This window comes from Lynx rufus, unplaced genomic scaffold, assembly GCF_022079265.1.
Source record: "Lynx rufus isolate CCGP_SWC_20201006 ecotype Redwood Valley unplaced genomic scaffold, mLynRuf1.p SCAF_1, whole genome shotgun sequence".
In the NCBI taxonomy this organism is placed as follows: domain Eukaryota; kingdom Metazoa; phylum Chordata; class Mammalia; order Carnivora; family Felidae; genus Lynx; species Lynx rufus.
Window position 1 is genome coordinate 152,805,387 of NW_025814823.1, and position 22,818 is coordinate 152,828,204.

At 37.0% G+C, this 22,818-nt stretch overlaps 1 protein-coding gene, 1 non-coding gene and 1 pseudogene across 2 annotated transcripts; all 3 read left to right on the forward strand.

Annotated features, from left to right (window-relative positions):
- Nucleotides 1–1,586: 1,586 nt before the first annotated feature.
- LOC124509834 (60S ribosomal protein L7a-like) lies at nucleotides 1,587–6,421 on the forward strand (annotated as a pseudogene).
- LOC124523505 (small nucleolar RNA SNORD36) lies at nucleotides 5,891–5,959 on the forward strand. Its single transcript, XR_006965002.1, has one exon. It is a non-coding gene; the product is annotated as a small nucleolar RNA SNORD36 (small nucleolar RNA).
- Nucleotides 6,422–8,504: 2,083 nt separating the features above from the next.
- On the forward strand, nucleotides 8,505–9,355 carry LOC124509846 (40S ribosomal protein S3a-like). Its single transcript, XM_047076456.1, is given in 2 exon segments — nucleotides 8,505–8,850; nucleotides 8,853–9,355. Coding segments are annotated over 2 exon segments (849 nt in total).
- Nucleotides 9,356–22,818: the final 13,463 nt, after the last annotated feature.

A 22,818-nucleotide genomic window follows, 5' to 3' on the forward strand; every position in this document is an offset into this window, starting at 1 on the left:
TTAACTTGAGATGGATCATAGAATTATATGTGAAAGAAAATCTTTTAAAATTTCTAAAAGCAAACATAGGATAATATCTCCATGACTTTGAGACAGATAAGATTTCTTAAACAGGACTTAAGCATTAATCATAAAAATAAAAACTGATAAATTGACATCCTCAAAATTAAAAATTTCTGCTCATCAAAGACACCACTAGAAAAGTAAAAAGACGGAGTGTCTGGATGGCTCATTCAGTTAAGTATCCAATGTCAGGTCAGGTCATGATATCACAGTCCATAGGTTCGAGCCCCATGTTGGGCTCTGTGCTGACAGCTCAGAGCCTGGAGCCTGCTTCAGATTCTGTGTCTCCCTCTCTCTCAGTCCTTCCCTGCTCGCACTTTGTCTCTTTCTCTTTCTATTTCAAAAATAAACATTAAAAAAAATATAATGAAAAGAAGTGAAAGTGTGTAAGAAAACATTTATAACACATATATCTGATAAAACGTTACAAATCAATTATAAAAAGTCTTAAAGCCTAATAAGAACATTGTATAAAAGATTTGACTTATCAGTTAAAAAACCACAATGAATGTTACTGCAAACACACCAAAATGGCTAATATTAAAATAAATAAAAAATTTTTAGAAGATTAACAATATCATATAGTGGCAAAAGATGTGGACCAACTCTTAAAAGATTGCTGATAGGAATGTAAAATGATACATCAGTTTGTAAGTGTCTATCTCTACAAATGTTAAAAATTCACTTACCTTATGACACAGCAATTTCATTTGTAGGTATGAATCCAAAAGTAGTGGTATATTCACCCAGAAAAACTTACACGAGAATGTTCACTGCAGGTTTATTCATAATGACTCCATACTGAAAGCATCCCAAATTTTCATTAACATGTAAAAGGAGAAAAAAATTGAGGTATACTCATATAAAGGAATACTACCAGTGATAAAGAAAAAAAAACACAAAATTAACGGTAACGTCAACAATAAGATTGATACTCGTGGATATTGTTTTTAGTGAAATGAGTTAGATACAAAAGAATACATGCAAATGAGTATGCTGCACATGATTCCATTTATATAAAGTTCAACAACTGGCAGAACTAATCAATATTTATATAATTCAGAACAGTGGGTACCTCTGGGCAGGCAGAAATGGGGTAATAGTGGTGATATTTATTGAAAAAGAACAAAATGGAACTTTAGAGTGTGTTGGAAATGTTCCAAATCTTGATCTGCATGGTGGTTTGAAGGGTGTATGCACATGTAAAAATCATCTAATTGCATACTTAAAATTAATGCACTTTATGCATTTTACTAGGTAACTTATCCATCAAAAATATTAGGTTCTCACAAGGCATTTGGTTGCAATTTTTGTAGAGTTAAGGATAATCGTCAAGATTGTAAAAGGTTAAGGAATGATGAAGCAGTAAGAATTAACTTCACTTTGAAGAAATTTGTGAAGAGAAGCAGAAATTAAGGAATTAATAAAGATATTCACAAGTGAAAGAAGGTTGTTTTTAAAATTCTTTTAGAATAGGAAATGCTTTATTAGAGGAGAAGCCAGTGGAAAGGTAAAGGTTGAAGATGGGACTGAGGGAAGAGAAGAGAAAGTTGATAAGACTTGATATCTTGGTGTCAAAGGTGGAGAATTATTTAAAGAGAAGAAAGATAAAGAAAAGTAGGGTGAAGGAACTAAATGACTGTGAAATAGAAGATAATTTAGGTTCTTTCACAGACTTTCTCTCCACCTCCTTAGGAAAATACGAAGTAAGGACATCCAATAAAAGTCAAGAGCTGGGAGGAAAGGATGACTGGAGGTAAAGTAGAGGGCTTGATGAGGCCAGTCAGCTGTTCCATTAGATTTGAAATATCGGCAACTTTACCTTTTGAGTTTCCTCATCCCTATGATAGGGATTCCACTCACAGAGTTGTTATGAAGATTAAATTAGCTGATGTATATAAAGTATTCACATATGACAGTCAATAAATGTTAGTTCCCCTTTAAAAAGGAGTAGAGGGGTGCCTGGGTGGCTCAGTCCGTTCAGCATCAGACTTAGGCTCAGGTCATGATGTCACGGTTTGTGGTTTCGAGCCCGTATCAAACTCTGTGGTGACATCTTGGAGCCAGGAGCCTGCTTCATATTCTGTGTCTTCCTCTCTCTTTGCCCCTCCCCCACTCACGTTGTGTGTGTGTGTGTGTGTGTGTGTGTGTGTGTGTGTGTGTGTGTGTATGTGTCTGTCTGTCTGTCTGTCTCAAAAATAAATAAACATTAAAAAAAAATTAAGGGGTTCCTGGGTGGCTCAGTTGGTTAAGTGTCCGACTTTGGCTCAGGTCATGATCTCTCAGTTTGTGAGTTCGAACCCCACATTGGGCTCTGTGCTGACAGCTCAGAGCCTGGAGCCTGCTTCGGATTCTGTCTCCTTCTCTCTCTGCACTCCCCACCCCCGCTCATGCTCTGTCTCTCTCTGTCTCTCTGTCTCAAAAATAAATGAATGTTAAAAAAAAAAAAAAAAAAGAGTTGCTGGAAATTACCCTCCACAAAGAGCTTGGAAAATAGAATCATCTGGAGTCAGAATAAAAAACCCAGTGAAGGATAAGGAACCTAGGCACTTCCTTAACATCTGTAGGGGCTAGTGCAAATGAGGTGTCATATACCTTATGTATAAATATTTTAAAGTTATAAATCAAGCTAATAAGCTGTTAAATAAAATATGTTCTGTCCTCCTCCTTTGACAAATATAGCTTCATAATGACTGAAGTTTAGGTTTGAAATTAGAATTCTGAATTCTTGGTGTTCCACATTGAATCCTGGGAATGTTGGAAGAGCCAGACCAAGTCAAACTTCTCTTTCTTCTTCCAGCTCTGTCCCATACCAGGAGGGGCCTCCAGTGTACATGGGTGGATACGCCAGCTTGAAAATCCAAGCTCCACTCCTATTTTTGGCAAATAGCAGCCATCTGGCCACTTTTAGGCTTGGGCTGTGTACTCCAATGGCATTGTCCTTGCTATGCAAAAGCCCTCAAGGGAGGCTTAGAGACATTTGGGTGGGGAGTTCTGAGGCCCAAGTATCTGGAGCTTGGTCTAGAAGGAGTATATGAGCTTTGGGTCTATGAGGGAAGAAAAATAATTTTCCTCTACCTTTCTGAGTTCTTGTCTGAGATCACTGTAATAAAAGACAGATTAACAAGAGAAAATCAAACAGAACTTTATTAACATGTTTACCTCTTCTATATGTGGATGATACCCAGGGAAAAACGAGTAACTCAGAGAGGTGACTTAGAATTCCAGCTTATTATGGAACGGGTGAAAGACTTGGTAGGGGGAGAAAGTGGGTATGACTGAATGGATCTTTATAGCCCTATGATCTATCCTTTCCTCGAAAGTTTCTGCAAAAAAAGTGGAAGGATCATTTTGTTGCATTCCTCCATTCTTGTTTTTAAAAGAACAAGTCCCAAGCCCTACAAATGGCTTGTATTGAACTTTCATATTTGAATTAAAGATTGTTAAACATGAAAAAAAAAAAAAGAATTCCAGCTTATATGGCATCTTCAACAAAGAACAGTAAATTTGTGACAGGAGAGTGGAAAGCAAATTTAGGCTTCCAATGGCAGCAAACTGTGGGCAGGTGAATATATGGAAGGAAACTAATGGAATAAGGTTTGTTTGCAGATTCCTTTAATGCCATCTCTGAGCTAATAAGAGTCTTTTTCTGGTAAAAGGAGAATTTGTATCCTGCCTTTAGGCAGAAAAGGGGTAGGGTAGAGAGAACCCTTAGTTCTTCTTAGTTTCTTCTTAGTTGCGTTCACTTCAAAATACTTTTTATGTCAAAAAGGCATATTTTGTGGTAGCGTATTTTGCTATCCTTCAGGTGGATATATTTCCTAAGGTGCCTGGAACTCTTCACTTCATGTGGAATGCAGTGTAGAAGGGCCAGAATGGGTTCCAAAGCATTGGCCTCTGAGCAATAATACCTCCTGTGCTCAGAGCTAAGGGCCTTACACTCCTTTTATTCTTTATAGTGCTTATAGTCACATTTAGGGCTAGGATTATCCACACTTCCTGCTTCCAGAAGTGAACACAGGTAGACTGCAATACTGCTAACAGGAAAGAGCAAAATATTCAAAACAAAAATATGCTGGAAATATAATGAAAATGAAGTAGAATCTATAAGTCCTTATTAAGAGGCTGCTTTCCACCTAAAAGTAAGCTCTCTAGCATTTTGAGTTACTTTTATGGATTGATAGCTTTCCTATGAAGCACTGCATAAAACTGAAGATGATTTATTAATCTCAGGTCTATTCTTCAAATCAAAATATTTAGTAGGTGGCCATGGTCTGGTAACCAGCTTTTGCAAGCTTTGGTTAAAGATGAATTTTCATAACCTCTTTGTCTGGCCTTATATTTTTTAAAATCAAACATGTCGTATTTAGATACTCATGTTTATAGATTCATAGGATGTCTTTGAATACAAATAGTGTCCTTATCACAACAGTCAAAAACAAAAGATTTGGGTGTGTTTTTTTTTGATGAATTCTCATTAGTAATGAGGCACTAAACATGCTCCTGAATACAATGTAGAGGTGAAAATTAATAGGTTTATTTTTAGCTACCACCTACATACTATAAGCAGACAACATCAAGAGGAAGAAGGAAATAATGGTTCCTTTAATAAATCATAATGTTCCTGAAAAATTCTTCTTCCTCCCAGAATCGGGGCATCTAATTATATAAGTGATTACTGTGGCAACAGCTTAGATATGAAGAGAAAGAGAGGAGGGGGAGAAGGAAAACAGGGAGGGAGGGAGAATGAATTGGGCTATTAAACAAAAAGAAAAAAGTATTTTGACTAAAGAACAAAATGTGGGAACTGCTAACTAGAAGAGAAAGGAAACACTGAAAAAGTTATCTTTAAGGCTTAAACCAGTCAATATCTGAATATTAAAGGTAAATTTGTGAATGTAGATAAAAGAAGCTAAAAATCACAATAATAGTTTTCATAAAATAGGCTAAGGAAATACATAAACTCTGCAGGTGGAAATTCCACAGACTATAAAATACTATGTACAATACGAAAATCAAAGATTTCATGTTGTATAACATGTTATATGTTTTAATGTTAATGTACTATATGTTATGAATTATGTAATATATACTATGTTTCTATATTATAACAGAACCTAGAATACTGTTGACCCTTGAATAACACAGGTTTGAACTCTGGGGTCCACTTTTATGTGGATTTTTTAAAAATAAATACAGTATATACCTTAAATGTATTTTCTGTTCCTTATGGTTTTTTAATAACATTTTCTTTTCTCTAGCTTACTTTATTATAAGAATACAGTATATAATACATATAACATATAAAATATGTGTTAATAGATAGTTTATATTGATAAGGTTTCTGGACAACAGAAGGTGATTAGTAGTTAAGTTTTGGGGGAGCCAATAGTTAAACACCGATTTTTGCCTGCATGGGAATGGGAGGGATGGTGGTGCCTCTAACTCCTGTGTTGTTCAAGCATCATCTGTATATGAGAAGACAGCTCATGTAAAAAGATCTACAAATAGCTTATAAACATATGACTTGTTCAGCTTCTTTAAAAATAAGGTCAGTGCTTACACTGCAGTGAGATACAAATTTTCACTTGTTACATTTGCAAAGATCTAAGTTTGGAATTACAAACTTACTATGGAGAATGAGCAGGGTTTCCCTAAACATTGTTGATAGATAATTTAGGGCAACCTTTTTGGTGAACTTTGGAGATCACATGTATCAAAATTTTAAATCCACATACACTTGAGAAGCACTTCTACTTCTCAAAAATTGCTCTGTAGGTGTACTTGTACATAAAGTATGTGCAAAGCTATTCGTTACAGCTTACAAAAGAAAAAGATGGGTTCACATGGAATCACTGTGAAGAGTAAAATTCAAGCTTTTTAACCCTGAGTCATAGCTGGGCCCATAGTAGAGCTCCTTTTGTGAACCAAGCATCCCTCGTGTAGTCCTTATGCAAGCTGGTTGTGTATTCTAGGGGCTAATTCTGTCACCGGCTTGGTGGAAAACAAGAAGGCTCAACTGGTAGTGATTGCACATGATGTGGATCCCATGGAGATGGTTGTCTTCCCGCCTGCCCTATATTGTAAGATGGGGGTTCCCTACTGTATTATCAAGGGGAAGGCCAGGCTGGGGTATCTGGTCACAGGAAGACCTGCACCACTGTCATCTTCACACAGGTTAACTCTGAACACAAAGGAGATCTGGCTAAGCTGGTGGAAGCGATCAGGACCAATTATGACAACAGATATGATGAGATCTGCTGTCAGTGGGGAGGCAGTGTCCTGGGTCCAAAGTCAGTGGCTGGCATTGCCAAGCTGGAAAAGGCAAAGGCTAAAACTGGCCACCAAACTGGGCTAAGTGTACGCTATTGAATCTTCTGTACATAAAAGTAATAAAAGTTGTCTTTCAAAAAAAAGGAAGAGAGAAAGATTTGAAAAATACTAACTGTCCATGAACAGATGACAGTTTATTTATTTTTTTAATGCTTATTTATTTTTGAGAGAGAGACAGAGTGTGAGTGGGGGGAGGGGCAGAGAGGGAGGGAGACAGAATCCAAAGTAGGTCCAGGCTCTGAGCTGTCAGCACAGAGCCCGATGCGGGGCTCAAACTCATGAACTGCGAGATTATGACCTGAGCCGAAGTTGGATGTTCAACAGACTGAGCCACCCAGGCACCCCCAGATGACAGTTTAAATACATTAGTTTACATCCATAGCATGGAATTATTATAAACCTGTTAAAAAGAATAAAACATACCTATAGATACTATCATGTACTATTTTTGGAATGCATCATTAAATGAGAAAAAAAGTACAGAGAAGTGTACATAACATATGATCAATTTGAATTTGAAATAACGACAACAAAAATAATAATACTAATGGAGATTGCAGCTACTTTACAATATTAATCCTCTTCAGCCAAAAAGTACCAAAAATACCTGTAGTTGAACCACGTTTAATTGTTTATTTTTTTTTCTTCCTTCAAACATCATGAGGGTACTCTCTTAAAAAGAGAGTATGAGAAAAGACTCGGCTTGGGTTGGGTGATTTTGAGGGGTCCAAGGAAGTGAGGACAACTATATCATTGGGTATCTTAACAAATTTTGTCTATTGAGAGAGCAGCCTTTAGGAGGATAAAGCTATAATTGGATAAAGTCTAGGCTCCACTTGGTCTTTGCTGGCAGGGTTGGGAGTGGGGCCATAGTTTCTTCTATAGAAAATTGGTTATTTCCCAAAAGCTTTCTGCCTTTGTTGGCTGCCATTTTCCTGGTCCTTTGGCTCAAAGGAGCAGTTTTTGCTGGGTCCTTTTCTGTAGGTGCCCATTGGTATTTCCAGGCTTTCTGGCTTCACTAGCACCAATTCTGGGATATATTCAGCAAAAAGAAAACCCAGGGAACTCATCACCATGTTGTTTGTTCATTGGATCTTGAAGTCTTAGCTGATATGCTTTCTCATATGTTTGCTTTTTATATTATGCCCAGAATTTTTAGTTATAAATTGGGAAAGTGCATCTACTCAATCTTCCTGGAATGGAAATCCCTGGATAGATTTTTTTCATTGTTTGGAATTTTTTTGCCATAAGCATGAATCATTCATTCAAATAAGTAAATACATATAGAAACAAACTTTGCTTCTTAAGAACTGATCACTGCAGAATCCCTATGAAGAATATAAAGGAAAACACTGGGATAGAGAGTGGCTGAAGTAAGAAAAGCTTCTTGGTTAAGGCGGTCAGGGAAAACCTCTCTGTGACACTTGAGCTGGAATAAAAAACCAGTCTTGTAAAGAACTGAAGAAGAGAAGAGGAAGAGGAAATGCAAAAGACCTGAAATAGAAATAAGCTTGGCATAATCCAGGAACAGAGGGAATTCTAGTATCCATGGAATACTGGAGCTGTCATCTCACTTATTGGCATAATGAAAAGAATTAGCCAACATTCATATTGTATCTTCGCTTACTCATCAGTTGCAACCATAAGTTAAATACAGATACAAAGGTTTAGCAAAAATCAATGAAAGAATTCTGCAAAAACTGAAATGCCATATGGAATTTACAACAAGGAATATTATCTATTTTATTATTTACTTTTGTGCAACATATCCTTTATATTAATAAAAGTTATTCTAGAATGTATGTATGTGTAAACATGTGTGTGGGTGTGTGAAGCTTCAAAGAAAAGTGAAGCCTAGGAATATATTTAAGAGCCATCAGTATTTAAATGGCAGTTAAAGCCGCTTAACCAGATAAAATCAACTAGGAAAAGTGTGTGTAAACAAAAATAAAGTGCAAGACCAAATCCTGGGCATGAAAAATGGTATTGCCAGTGTGGTAGAAGGAAAACCAGGAGAAAATGCTGTCCTGGAAACCAAGTAAGAAGAAGTAGTCAACTAAGTTGGACTTGGAAAAATTGGTAACTTCAACAAGGGCACATTTAATGGAATGTTGATGTCCAAAGCCAGATTGGATGAATTTAAAATAGACATAGCACTTTTGGCTCCCTGGTTGTCAGCAAGAACCAAGCGCCTTATGAAAGGCAGCAAAAAAGGAGCCAAGAAGAAAGTGGTTGATCCATTTTCAAAGAAAGGTTGGTGTGATGTAAAAGTGCCAGCTATGTTTAATATAAGAAATATCAGAAAAACACTAGTCACAAGAACTCAAGCAACCAAAATCGCATCCGATGACCTTAAGGGTCATGTTTTCGAAGTGAGCCTTGCTGATCTGCAGAATGATGAAGTTGCATTTAGAAAGTTCAAGCTAATTACTGAAGATGTTCAAGGCAAAAACTGCCTAATTTCTGTGGCATGGATCTTACCCATGACAAAATGTGCTCCATGGTCAAAAAATGTCAGATCATGATTGAAGCTCCTGTTAGTGTCAAGACTGCCAATGGTTATTTGCTTCATCTCTTTTGTGTTGCTTTTACTACTAAACGCAACATTCAGATTTGGAAGACCTGTTATGCTCACCACCAACAAATCCACCAAATTTGGAAAAAGATGATGGAAATCATGACCCAAGAGGTGCAGACAAATGACTTGAAAAAAGTGGTCAATAAATTGATTCCAGACAGCATCGGAAATGACATAGAAAAGATTTGTCAGTCTATTTATCCACTCCATGATGTCTTCATTAGAAAAGTAAAAATGCTGACAAAACCTAACTTTGAATTGGGAAAGCTCATGGAGCTTCATGATGAAGGTAGTAGTTTTGGAAAAGCTACTGGGAGTGAGACTGGTGCTAAAGTTGAACAAGCTGATGGATATGAGCCACCAGCCCAAGAATCTGTTTAAAATTCAGACATTTAACGGTGACAAAAAAATCTTATTTGTGATATTTAACTTCTGGTCATTCTTTTTAAATAATCTATACTTGGTGAATCAGATGTTCTGAACTGATGGTGATGTGAACTTTTCTGAACTGTTGTATGAATTTAATTCATTGCTCTTAGTTACTAAATAGCTGCGAAAGACTAGTGATCTATTTTAAGCTGAAGTAATCTGGATGGAAGTATAATAGATGGCTAATAAAATGAAATCTTTAGAGACAAATATGATAAAATAGTCATAGCATTTCCATTGTCAATCAAGATTTATGCAAAATGCATTTTGAAATTTTCTTCTAACTATGAGAAATACAAATACAAGGTAGAAAACTCCCTAAACTCAGAAATTTACCTGGTAATAGTGTAAGGGTTAAATTGTAGTGTAGGGCTAACACTTAGCTTAAAAGATAACAACTTTGTTCTGACAATGAAGGTCAAAAGATAACAGCCATGCTTTTTACTCTTGTAAATCATACTTCATAGTCTTGTGAATCAGGCTTTACCAATGAAGGAAACAAAAGCTCAAAAAAAGAGCATCAGAGACAAGGTCAAGGAGATCCACTGGTTGCAACTTAGCGGCAGAAAGTCCAAAATAATCACCTCATTCGATAACTGTTTCTGACTCGTCTGGCAACTGTTTCTAACTCATCTGGGAACTGTTTCTCTGTTCTGTTCCCAGATAATGATAAAACGATGTGATCGGCTTTAAAAACTCTGTACCCCGGCTGTTCGGAGCCACACTCTTATCAAGAGTGTTGGTCCCGATCGGTCGGCCTTGCCTCTCATTGTAATAAACTTTGTTGCGACTGTCACTGGTGCCCATAGCATTCTGTTTCAGGAGTCGTGTGGATGCAACAAAGGAGAAAGAATTTCTTCCTTTAACCTGACTCTATTATGAATCCAACCCTTTCTATTTGTCCTTCTCCACAGCTATTATTTATAGATAAGGTTGCAAATTTATGGCCTTATGACCAGATTTTGCCCATAGATGTTTTTTGTTCAGCTACTTAGTATTGGCTCAGAGATTTTCTACTTGAAAAGAGCAGAATCCCTATCTTTTAGGAATACATATTACTTGTGTGTCCCATCCTCCTTGCCCTTCCCTTCCCCCATCACCCTTAAGAATCTTTACACAAGACCATTCTGTTTCCTACACATTCCTTACAAAACTGTATAAACTTTGAAGTATTTACAAGTGAGATGATGTTATATTTATAGTTGGCTTCAAATAATCCACTCTGTGTGCAATGGTGGGAGGGCAGGGATTTGGTAAGGGTGTGGATGAAACAAAATTGGGCATATGTCGAAAATCGTTGAGGATGGATGTGTACTGAGGGGTTGATTATACTCTTCTTTCTATGTTTGTATGTGATTGAAATTTTCTAGAATAATATATATATGCATATATTTTTTTAAATGTTTTATTTATTTTTGAGACAGAAAGAGAGTACAAGTGGGGGAGAGGCAGAGAGACGGAGAGAGACAGAATCCAAAGCAGGCTCCAGGCTCTGAGCTGTCAGCACAGAGCCTGACACGGGGTTTGAACTCGTGAACTGCAAGATCATGACCTGAGTTGAAGTCAGTCACTTAACCAACTGAGACACCCAGGCGCCCCAAGAATAGAAATATATTTTTTAATATTTTAAAACTATTTTTAAAATATTTTTAGTGTTTTAAAAATATTCTTAAATGTGGGGAGAAAGCTAGGATAGTTTTACCATCAAGAAATCTACACACAGCTTGAGAAGGCACTTTCTTCAAAGAGTTAAAACTCAGAGAGTGAGGGGAGAGGAGTGCACTGGCAGAGAGAAAGAGGCACACAGGTGTTTTGTTTTTTTAATTTTTTTTCAACGTTTATTTATTTTTTTTGGGACAGAGAGAGACAGAGCATGAACGGGGAAGGGGGCAGCGAGAGAGGGAGACACAGAATCGGAAACAGGCTCCAGGCTCTGAGCCATCAGCCCAGAGCCCCACGCGGGGCTCGAACTTACGGACCGTGAGATCGTGACCTGGCTGAAGTCGGACGCTTAACCACCCAGGCGCCCCAATAGGTGTTTAAAGCTGTACCATGTTGATGGAGGAAGCCAGATTGCAGTGTGGTTCAAGCATAGCAGGAACAAACATGCATGGACTGCTTTGTGCATATTTCTGTGTGCTATGTCTTATAGATATTTTCTCACTTACTTCTCATACATCCTGTGATGTAGGCAAAAGACTGGTTCAGGGACAAGTTAAGTTACTTGTTTGGGTCACAAAGCTGGTAACTGGTACCTTTTGGGAGAGTAATTTCACTGAAAAAAGCCACGCTGTAGTGGGCTGAGAAATAGATGAGCAGAGACCAGAGACCTCTTACCAGCTAAATAAGACCTACAGGAGATATACTTAAATGTTTGATTTTGTTTTTGACATTTAAAAACTGTGAACAAAGATGGAGCTCCTGGGTGGCTCAGTTGGTTAAGTGTCCAGTTCTTGGTTTCGGCTCAGGTCATGATCTCACGATTTGTGGGACAGAACCTTATTAGCTATCCATGCACTGACAACGTGAAGCCTGCTCGGCATTATCTCCCTCCTCCCTGTCTACCCCTCCCCACCCCTCACATGTGCGCTCTCCCTCTCAAAAATTTTTTAAAAAACTGAAAAATTTAAAAACCATGAACAAAGAACAAAAACTCTTGACTTCTGACTTCTCTTAAAGAAGCAAACATTTTAGTGTCACAGATGCTGCACCCCTTCACAACCAAGGCATTGCTGCCCCCTTTCTGTGGGACCTGAGCTCTCCTTTTTGTCAGAGTCCTCTGAACTCATTACTTTATGGCAAAGGCACTGCTTCATTTTGTGAATTATGGCCTGTGTAAGTATTTGAGTTCATTTATATACTAATTATATTCAACCTGGAGTATTATGACATACTCGTGTGGGTCTGATCAGTAAGAGAGAAAGAAATAGTCATAGAACCCCATGTGATTTGTCCACCACATGTTGAGAACTACAGTCAAAACCACTTCTATAGCAATTAATCCTGTATTCTGTGCCTATTGTAATGTCTTGTGCAGAGTTTTCCTTTGCTGTAAGTGCTAAGTGCCATATGAATGAGTGGTGTGATAATAAATGCTCAGGAATTCTGAGGAGGGCACAATTATTTCTGCAGTCATTAAGACAAAGAATTTTAAAAGTTGGGTTGAAATTTTATGAGAAGAGAAATCATTAGAGATAGAAAAAATCAAAGGAGAAAGGCATGAATTTGGGAAAGTGCAAAATATGTGTAGGGAGTGGGAAAGCGGGCTAGTATATGTGAAGCTCACGCTCCTTCATCTAAGCAACTCTAACTCAGGAATTGGATAGAACCATAGAAATGCTAATACTAGAAAGGAGCCTGCAGATCAGATTGCTTGAAAGAGCCTTCTTCTCATAGATGACAACCAAGATTTTGAGAAGTTGGGTGATTTGCTTAATGGCACATAGCTAATTGGTGAAGGAATTGAGATTAGACCTTCTGATTTTGCATGTCCTTATTTGATACTTCCCTTCGATGTGAGTTATTTACATTATACGGAAGGAGAGGAAAATATGAGCTGTAGCTGAGTTCTAGATATATTATTTTTAATGACTTCATCACTCATTTAAAATTTAATTCCTTTCATCACTCATTTAAAATTTAAATTCTTAACCAGGAATTAAACCATAAAAGTACTCAGAGAACCTGACAACTTGAGCAAAGTGTTAAGAGTAGTTGACCTAGGGGCACCTGGGCTGGCTCAGTTGGTGGAGCATGTGACTCTATGTCTTGGGATTATAAATTTTAGCACCAGATTGGGTGTAGAGATTACTTAAAAATAAAATCTTAAGAAAAAAAGAGTAATTGATCTATCATACCACTCTCTGCCATTATGCCGTTGCATTTCATCTCATTCAAGAGTGATTTGCCCAGCTTCTAAATTCTACATGACTACCATATTCAGTAAGGGAAAGGAAACATGCTGGCAGGCAAGGCTCAGGCTCAGCCTTTATAATAATAAAGATTGGAATCTGAAAATAATGGTCAGTTTCAATGTTGTGTAAAAGAGCTTGACAGACTATCTCTGGCTTTCATTCCGCAGTTGGTGATGCCTGGTTTACATCTTAGAATTTGAGACTGGCGCTATTGCATAATATTGAAACCAAAGGCTTTGGATTTGAATCCAGGAGCTAAGTGATGTGGGCAATTTATTTAACCCCTCCAAACATTAGTTTGCACATATATAAAATGGTGCAGATATATAAAATTGTGTTATCAGAACTGAGTAACTAAATTTGGGTTTTCCCCAAAGCAAACTGTGCGACAAGGATTTGGATTCAAATAGTTTATTTGGGAGGTGATTCCAGAAACATGGTGAGGGTGTGACAAAGTTAGACAGGGAAGGGAATCCTACTGGGGATAATCCATCACAGTGCTAGAAAGCTAGGATGAGTAGTTAACCCCAATCTCCATTTCTCACTGGTTGAGGGTTGCTCCTGGGTTATTACTTCACGGATACTTCTGGCTTACCCTGAGCACAAGTCAGACACACTGCAGGGCACAGAGAAAGCCCTCACACAGAAGCCCTCACCACAGCTTGAAGTAAGAAGCATTTGGTTTTCACAGGAACTGTCCGCAAAGACTCCACATGATTTCTGGAGGGGCTTGGGGAATGTGAGCATAGCATTGGCAGCATCTTCTTTAGTGAGATATGTTTGTCATAGTGGCATTTGGAACCATAATAAGCACTGAAGAAAGGATATAGCTGCTTAAAGTACAAACTACTAATTACTGAGATGGCAAAAGAAATGTCTTCCCAACTGGAAAGAGGAAATACCATTACCAAGGAAATGAAATGAGTAGATTCAAACCAGAAACCCAGAGTCATCCTTCACATTACTTTCTTCTTCCCATCCCCCACCTTTTCTCCATATTCCATGAATTTAATTACTTTAACAATACTTCCCTTCTCTCTTCTCCATCCCAGCAGCACTATCTGAAAGCAGGCATTTCAAATTTCTTGCTTGAATGATCATGGCAGTCTTCTAACTAGCCTTCCTGACAGTCTTTGTTGCTTCATGCTGACCCCCACTCAACCCATTCATTAGCTACTATGAGAATGCTTTCCCTTAAACCCAGCCCTGATGCAGTCATCCTCTACTTCACTACTTCAAATACCTCAGAGATTCACCACTTTTTTCTGGGTGAAATGAAAACTCTACGATACAGGATTCTTCATAATCTAGTTTACTTCTCCATTCCCATGTCCATTATGCCTCACTCTCAACTTTTAAATTCCAGATAGAAACAAACCGTCTTTAATGCCTGATATACACCACACTTTCTCACTGTTCAATGCCATGTTCCATGCTCTTCCCTACCTTTCATCATCTAGAAAATTACTGGTTTTCATTCAGGAATTCAAGGATATTTACCTCTCAATGTTGGCTTGCATCAGTGATCAAATAATATATCTGTATATCTGTTAAAACTTACCACTTACATTATAAATGTCTATTTACTTTCTTTTTACAAATTAGACCAGTATTCTTCATGATCACATACTGACCATCTGCATTCTTAACACGTACCCAAGGTAATTTGTATTCCCACTGAAGTCTAATAATCATTTTATTATATGAAGAGCTTTCTAAGGAGAACAACTTTTTTCTCTGCAATCCTAGTACCTAACATAGCACCTAACATGTAGTTGATATTCAATAAGTAACTCTTGAATTAATACAAGTGTTTAAGTTTTGAGTATGTCTACCCTTTCACAGACATTTTTATCAGGCTGCCACCTATGGTAATAAGTCTCATTTTAAAATTGTCCCTTTGCTGATGATATTGGAAATTGGAAATCTCATTGGTGATCTGCCAGTCCTCCAGCTACGTGACTATTAAATTTGACCTGGTATTCCACTATTTTACCTTTGATTGTCTTTAAACTTTTTCCATGAAAAGTATTTAGTCTCAGTGGTTTTGTTAATGAAGTCTAGAAGAATGTTTCTCAAACTTTAATATACTAAAAAGACCTGGAGAGCTTGTTAAAAATAGAGAAGACTGAGCCCCAATCTCATAGATTCTATTCAGTATTTGAAAGAAGAAAGGAAAGGATCTCTATTTTTAATAAGATCTTGGAGAAAAATTAACTCCTATAAAAATAGATCTACATATTATATAGAGAAAAGGTAGACATTTCTACAAACTGATAGACACTTATGTTTTATTTCCTCTAAAGAAATACTATGACCTGTTTTGAAAGAAATTATCAGCACACTTTACAAATCGCTCTTTAAGTTTAGCGTTGCTGTTTTTTGCGTTGATTGGCTTGTCTAGCAACTTAATGTACCTAAAGGAAACCCATTGTCAATTTTCTTCTTTCCGTCTTGTGTCTGTGCCCACATAATGTTCTTCCTGCACACAACCTTTTTACTAGATGACAAATCTTAATCCAAAATTTGAATCTATTCTTATTTTCCATAACAATGACAGCAGGATCTGTAGTTACCTGAACCCTTGACAACAACTGGGGGAGAGGCTACTTCAATGAGGATGAGTATGCACAGTTATACCCCATCCTTCTTACCTCTTGTACACTGCCCAGGGGTGGCATGGTCATCATAGCCATGGAACCCTTTTCAGAATAGAAGTTTTATCATTTTATACAGGGTTTATAAACTGTATCTGTCCCTCTGTCTACTTTATTGTCTCTCCTCTGGACTTTTATATCTACCACAGAAGATATCATAAAAAGACATCCCTTAGTTGTCCCAGGCTGGGATAGATTCCCTCATGTCACTTTCTTAAGTTTTTTAAAACAATGTTTATTTATTTTTGAGAGAGAGAGAAAGCACACATGAGCATGAGCAGGGAGGTGCAGAGAGAGAGGGAGACACAGAGAAGCAGGCTCCAGGCTCTGAGCTGCCAGCACAGAGCCCGAGGCTGGGCTTGAACTCACAGACCACAACATCATGACCTGAGTCAAAGTCGGATGCTCAACCAACTGAGCCACCCAGGTGCCCCACATCATGTCACTTTCTTGACCAATGATGAGAAAGGATCTCTATTTTGCTAAATTCAGCACAAGTCATTATGGTCCCCTAAGCATAAAAATGCTTTTTAAAAGTGGAATCAGAATACTTGGAATTTTTTTTTAAGTTTTTTTTTTTTTAATCAAGATACTAGGTACGTGATGATCTGAAAATTCAAGGGGAACCTGGAAAAATCTCTACCACAGTCACATGGAGTCAGAATATCTTTGTAAACTATTGTCTCCATGGTGTTATTAGAAATGAAATAGTTCTTTAATACAACAGAGCAAATCTGTTTTACATAAGACTATAAAAATATATCAATGCAGAAAATAGATGGTAATATCTGGATTTTCTGTTTATCTGTATTGTAAGTAAAATTCTGCTGGACTTATAAGTATACTTCTTATATGTTTAAGTATCAAAGTTTTTTGGATTGGAGAGTTTTCTAGAAATCCAATTATTATTTTGTAATCAAAGCCAATGATACAATAATATTTTATTCAATGGAATATTCTTTAAAAGCTAGTTTTGCTGTAATGGAACTATTAAATAAAAGCAAAGGATTTTGGTATAAGATTCTACCTTTAGACCATACATAATATATACCTATTTATTTTATCTTGTACCTTTTTAAAATTTGATATGAACTATTAATTTGATCACTTGATTTTATGATTTGGTTTGGGTATTTAACAATTCCTTCAGTGAAACACTGCCTTTAAATGTATTTTCTTCAATTATGAAAGGATCTTTCCCTGTTCTAATTCATATCCTAATCCTACTGAGCTTAATAAATAGGGAATATAACCTAAAATGAAAAAAAAAGTAGCCACGTCTAGAACCTTAATTTGAAAAAAATATATATTAATAATTGCTTTCTAAAATGAATGCTTTTTTATTTAGTGCTACACAAAGAAAAAATTAATGGAAAATTTAGGAGAAAAATTACTTTTCTGAATTTCTTCAATTAAACCACTAGATGGCAATATCTTTGTTTCTTTGTGATTACACTAGACAAATGGCTCTTGAGGAAAACACAATCATATGTTTTAAAGCTCTGACCTCAGCTACCAAATTGCTGTTCCTAAATTTTACAGAGAGAAAACTGCAGAAGAGAAAATTCCAGTCCAGTTAAAGAATACTTTATTGTGTTTGGGTTGTAGTCAATTAATGTTCTTCCTTAATAACCAGAGAACCACTGGGTCACTCAAGTGGAAAAGGAACAGCTTTACTTTGTAGCACACAAACTTTCAAGATTCTAGGCTTGCAAGGAGACTAGGTACAGAAAGACACTACTGAAACAGCATTCTTGAATCTGTCTTCATTACTTTCCACTTACTTTTTTTTTTTCATTTATCACCTAATTCCACCATCTCTAAAATTTCTTTTTCCTCCTTGTGCATTAAAAAACACAGCCAAGGGTGGAAGGAAGGCTTTGAGGGCAGATAAACCTTCTGGAGGAGATTCCTTTACCACAGATAATTTTGCTTACTACATGCAAAAACTATAGTCCCTATACTTAAAATATCCTTTTTACCTCAAGATTATTACCACTAATTTTTGTGTAATTTAAGTTTACATATTTAGTAACCTGTCTGAATTTCTTTCTTATTTGGAACTATTGAAATGTAATCAAAACATCAGGTCTTTAACTGCTATGGTATAATGTTCAAAAAGAAACAAATACTTTTTACTGTCATGTAAATATAAAATGAACACATGTGAAAGATTTTATTCAACTCATTAGTAATGAGAGAATCAGTTTAAGAAAGTTTTTAAATATACATACATACACAAACAATTCAGAATGCTGAAAAGAATTTGCTAATAGATGCAAAACTGGTTAATAACCTACAGGGCAATAAAATTTAATCCTTGTGGTAATCTTTTCCACAAGAAGAAATAAATTTTATATCTACAAGACAAAATAATTTGCCTTGCCATGTACAAGAATTATTTGCATTACTATTAGTTTTGTACAACTTAATTTCTACTGTGTGGAAATGTAAAATAACCTCCACAGGAGAAAGTGATCAAAGATACACAACCTTATATAATCGGATAATCTCCAGAAGATCTACTAAACTCGGTAATCTCTTCTGTTCCTTTCCAAGTAATTGACAATTTTTCCTAACATTACCATTTTTAAAAACAGTTACGTTGTGGGACGAGGTATGTAAAGAAAGAGCTTTATTCCATGTGCTGCCACAAGGAGGCTTCCCCCCCCCCACTAGATTTCCTGCACAAATGGTGACCAGGACCAATGATTAAATCAGGGACACTGTCATTAAGATTTGGAATAAGCCCATTAGCAGACAATGGGCTTCTTTAATTCTAGAAGCAGATGTCAGAGTTGGTGAGCAAAGAATTGTCCGTAAATTAAAGAAGAATAGGAATGACTTGTCTCTGCCTTGGCTCAGAATATTTTAAGTGTGATGTGGTGCCACAAAATATACTTGAATGTGGGGATGTCTCCCAATTCCTCCAGAGATTAGATTTGGAAAAAAGTAAGAATATAGTACATCTCATGAACTAAGTGATTTGCAACCACAAATGCCTATAAGGGAAAGACAGATAAAAATGACTAAAGCGGCAGGGGGGAGGGGGCGGCGCAGGCAGGATATATCACAACACACAGTAGAAGAACTATGATAGGTGGAGAAACTCATGCCCTATCTACAGAGTGAGATTACTATTTGGGTCCAATAATTGGTGCTATATGGAAATACAGATCCCAAAAGGCAGATTTTCAGATATTTGAAGAGAAATAAGAAAATCAAATTGTTATATAGTTTCTCCTGACTTTTTTTTAGATGCTGGCCACTTAACTAATAAATATATAAGTAAGTAAATACATATATCCATAAATACATGAATAAACATGATGTGTCTTTTCTTCCCCCAAAAAAATTTCCCTAAGAGAATTTTCTAGCATCTCTCTTCCCTATGAAGTCTGTTGAAGGGGCAAACTCTGGGAAGTAAGAGTGTGGTTGGAGATGTAGTGACAAGAATTGAACTGCAGTGATGACCAGGTAGACAGTAAGTATGTGTAAACTGTGTATCTGGGAGCCAACTGGGAGACAACAGAAATGGGGTTCCTTTGGGGGCTTGGACTTCTCATAACTTAGGAAAACCTTGAGCATCAAAGACCATTTATGTCACTTCTTGTCCTTCTCATTCCTGGCCTCAGTGCTGCACAGTGCTGAGTTCACTAAATACAATCAATAAATATTTGCTGATTGACTTGTCATTCAGGTAGCAAGTGAAGTGAAAGGATCAATATAACCTTTATTTTTTGTCAACTTTTTTTGTAACTCAGACACTCTGTGTGTGTGTGTGTGTGTGTGTGTGTGTGTGTGTGTGTGTGTGTACTGTCTTAATTCCCTAAAGTTAGTGGGGAAGGGAAAGTGTAAATGAATTGTTAACAGATTCCAGAATGGAACTGGGGATTTATTATCACCACAGCCTGCTTTACTCCTTTATCCCCTAAAGACTTCACAAAACTATAGATGATGTGTACTTTTACTGGACAGGGCCTCTGTAAAGACAAACACTAGGTATCCATCCACCACCACTACAGCCTATTGGTCCACCTGCAGATACCTGACCTAAACTGAACCAATCAGATTCTTTTTCTTGGGACTTTTGAATACAGGTACTGAGCCAATTAGTCAGAAGATGCTAAATACAACCGAAGGGTCAGGGCAAGACCTATAAAGGACAGCAAATCAAAGCCAAGAACAAGATAATTTTGGGGGGGGGGGGGAGCAGAGATGCCACAAGTAAACCCAGAAGCACAGAGAGAAGCAGAGGCCAAGCAACTCTGAGGGAGATGAAATGAAATGTTGGGTTTTTGAAATGGTCAGTTTTCTCCCTTAGATAAACCTCTCGTTACTGAAGCTAATTTCAGTGTATATTTGTTACTCACAACCACACAATTCATAATTCCTGTCTACTAGTTACAGCACTGCCAGATGCAGGAAACCCGTCCTTGGCAGACTGGAGAGACCTTGTTAATGTGACCTGAGAACACAGTGTGGTCTCCATGGTGATTCTTACAACTGATTCTCCAGCACTTTTTATCTAAGACTCTGAAGGTTAATTTAAATGTTCCTAAAAAGAAATGAAATAGAACTTCAGGGTCAAATTGAATTTTCCTTGGCATTTCCTATGTACTTCTCTCAGTATACATGTATCTCTATTAAAAATATCAAACTCTTGGTAACTGCCAAGTCTACACGTAAAGGTTGTAATTTTTGCAGTTTTAGCCATAAGAAACATCATTTTAATATCTAAAAATTAGTCCATTTTATTGTCTACTTAACGGTGAGACAGTTTTAAAAGCTTAAATAACCTATAATAGCTCAATGGAAACAAATCACCTCAATACAAATGTATTCTCCTTGATTCCTTGATCAATGATGCAATTACTTTCTTTTTCTTTTCCTCATTGTATCTCATTTTTTACAATGGCTTACCATTGGGGTAACATGGGGCTTGATCCCACAATCCTGGGATCATGACCTGGGCTGAAAACAAGAGTCAGATGCTCAACTGACTGAGCCACCCAGGTGCCCTAAAACAGTTTTTTTTTTTTTAAGTTTTATTTATTTAAGTAATCTTTACACCCCAGGTGGGGCTCAAACTCATGACCTCAAGGTCAAGAGTTACATGTTCTTCCAACTGACCTAGGTGAGTGCCCCTAAAATAGTTTTTTTATTTTTTATTTATGTTTTAATTTTTTTAAATATCTATTTATGGGAGAGAGTGAGTGAGCAGGGAAGAGGGAGAGAGAGAGGGAGACAGAAGATCTGAAGCAGACTCTGTGCTGACAGCAAAGAACCCAATGCAGGACTCGAACTTAAGAACTGTGAGATCATGACCTGAGCTAAAGTAAGATACTTAACTGACTGACCCACCCAGGCACCCCTAAAACAGTTTTTTTAAAAAGATGTTTTCAAGTCTTTTACAATAGCTTTATAATTATATCTAATTATATCAACTATGTGGACAATTATGTTATACATAATTAAATTTCATTATTATTATTTTGCTATGAACTTGCAGCATAGCAATAAGAACAAACAGACTCCTGTGCTTCTCTACTGCTAGTAACAAGCTTCACTAGACATTAGTTTTGACTATCCGTGAAGTATATAAGTATTAAATGTTATTGAGCTGGAAAGTACTATTGAAAGCAGTGTTTTAGGGAAATTATTCTAATGGTGGTGCTCAGGTCAGGATTAGTTATTAATATCAATAGTGTACATAAGAATCTAATCATTTGGGGGCACCTGAGTGGCTCAGTTGGTTAAGCATCCGACTTCGGCTCAGGTCATGATCTCATGGTTCATGAGTTCAAGCCCTGCATCAGGCTCTGTGCTGACATCTCAGAGCCTGGAGCCTGCTTCAGATTCTGTCTGTCTGTCTGTCTCTCTCTCTCTCTCTCTGACCCTCATCAGAGACCGCGCTTTGTGTGTGTCTCTCTCTCAAAAATAAATAAACGTTAAAAAAAATTAAAAAAAAAAAAAGAATTCAATCGTTTGGAATAATCAGGCTTGCCACATTGAATAATTCTAGCCTAGACAAAGATTGCCCCCTGAAATAGCCTTCTGCTGGCTTCCTCAGCTATTCATTTCCTATATTACTAAGCACCTACCTTGAGCATGTTTGTCATATACAAAGAGCAACAAGGGGTTAAGTGGGGTAGGAACTGAATGAGCTGGAATAGAGTAATAGAAGAGATTAGAGAGGTGGGGGGTAGATTGGTAACATCTTATAAAACTATATAGCCCTTCATTAGGAATTAACTTTTATGGGGGATGAGAAAAAAAATTTTTGAAGTTTTTGTGTAAAGAAGTGATATGATCCACCTTATAAATTTTAAAAGTTCATTTGGGATCCTGGTTGAGAATACACTGTGAGGAGCCAAGGGAAGAGAAGGAAGATCAATAGGAACTTGGTATTGCAACAATTCAGGTGAGGTTTGATAGAAGCTGGGATCAGGGTAATAATGGTGGAGATAGAAATATTCAAACTGTGAATTTGAATTCGATTTTTGAAGACAGAACCAGTAGGACTTGTCATAATTGGGGTATATCAGTTAGGAATTGTATTTAGTGGTTAACAACTGAAATCTACCTAGAGAGTATTTTTTCTTTTTTTTTTTAATTTTGTTTTTTTTAATTTACATCCAAGTTAGTTAGCATATAGTGCAACAATGATTTCAGGAGTAGATTCCCTAATGCCCTCTACCCATTTAGCCCACCTCCCCTGCCACAACCCCTCAAGTAACCCTCCATTTGTTCTTAATTCCAGAAGTAGGCAAACATGTGATGACATGGTAACTCTCTACAGTTATCAGGAACTCAAGTTCCTTCTCATTTTCTGCTTTACCAC